General features: G+C 46.8%; 1 protein-coding gene across 1 annotated transcript in view; it reads right to left on the bottom strand.

Moving 5' to 3' along the window:
- Positions 1–241: 241 nt before the first annotated feature.
- Positions 242–1179, bottom strand: part of LOC107082905 — a 93029-nt gene continuing 92091 nt past the window's right edge. Inside the window, exon 12 of the mRNA XM_015371803.1 lies at positions 242–373. Coding sequence (XP_015227289.1) covers positions 242–373 — 132 coding nt within the window. The remainder of the gene's footprint in view (positions 374–1179) is intronic.

Genomic DNA, 1179 nt, shown 5'->3' with positions numbered 1-1179 from the left:
GTGTACTCAGAATAAGTCATAGATCTTCCTTTAACATTGTTAACTTTTAACCTTTGATATGTTGTTTTTTTCCTCCAGCAGCCTGAGTTCACTGATGGGACTTTTTATTTTAAAGATTTTAGTGAAGCTGTTTATGGTTTGAGAAAAAAACAGAAACAAACATGTTTTCCTTAAACTAACGTCTCTAATCAGCTCAATTCAAACTAAAAACATCTCCATGAAGATGATCTGAATCTGCGTTTCAAAGATAAATAAGCTGCAGAAGGAGCAGCAGGAACTTACTGGATGGAGCCGCTGATGGAGGCAGGGCGGAGGCGGGCGGACCCCAGCCCTTCATGTTGTACGCCGACACTCGGACGTAGTAAAGCCGACCCTGAAACGGGACAGAGAAGATGAAGCTGGACGTTCCTGAGCGTCGTCTTAACATCTGATGATGCTGCATCCAGCGCTGCTCAGGGCGGGGTGTGCATCAAAGTTTGGTTATGAACCTGAGGGGTGGGGGGGGGGGCGGAGAACAGAGGATCTCCGCTGCAGGGCGTGGCTGCCCACCTGCAGGCTGCACACCGCTCTGCAATTACTTCATCTTCCTGTTGGGGGTTTCAGGCGGTGTTTCCTGATGGCCAAAAGAATCCGCCTCCTTCAGGGGCTTCAGCTCCTTTATTTTCTCTGCCTCCCAGGTCAAAGTTCATCATTCTGGTAGATCTATACCTGATAGATCTCATCCATCCCTTAATTGTTCAAATCTCTCTCTCCAGTTAGATCTTCAGTCTCCCTCTGCTCCTGCTGGAATCCATCTTGGCTTTGAAGATCTCATCATAGTGTCTGCATTCAGCCAGGAGCTCATAGTTCAGGCATCCTTAACGTGGGCCCCTGAGGGCCGCTGTCCTGCAGGTTTTAGACATTTCCTGCTCCAGCAGCTGATTTCCATTGATAGTTGATTAACAGGCTATTGCTGAACTGCAATGATCAGAATCAGCTGTGCTGAAGCAGAGAAACCTCTAAAACCTGCAGGACAGCGGCCCCCCAGGACCCACTTTACGGATGCCTAGCGTAGTTATTTTCATCTGTTTTCTTAATATTGATAACTGATAATCTTATCTGTTAACTATCCAATCAGAATCTCTTCTGCACGTCTCACCAGATAAGAAATGCTGCTTCTTCCATCCCTGACTTTAACAG

This window comes from Cyprinodon variegatus, unplaced genomic scaffold, assembly GCF_000732505.1.
Source record: "Cyprinodon variegatus isolate N-32 unplaced genomic scaffold, C_variegatus-1.0 Scaffold65, whole genome shotgun sequence".
NCBI lineage: Eukaryota > Metazoa > Chordata > Actinopteri > Cyprinodontiformes > Cyprinodontidae > Cyprinodon > Cyprinodon variegatus.
Note: the sequence above shows the minus strand (reverse complement) of the source record. Positions and strands in the feature narration are given on the sequence as shown.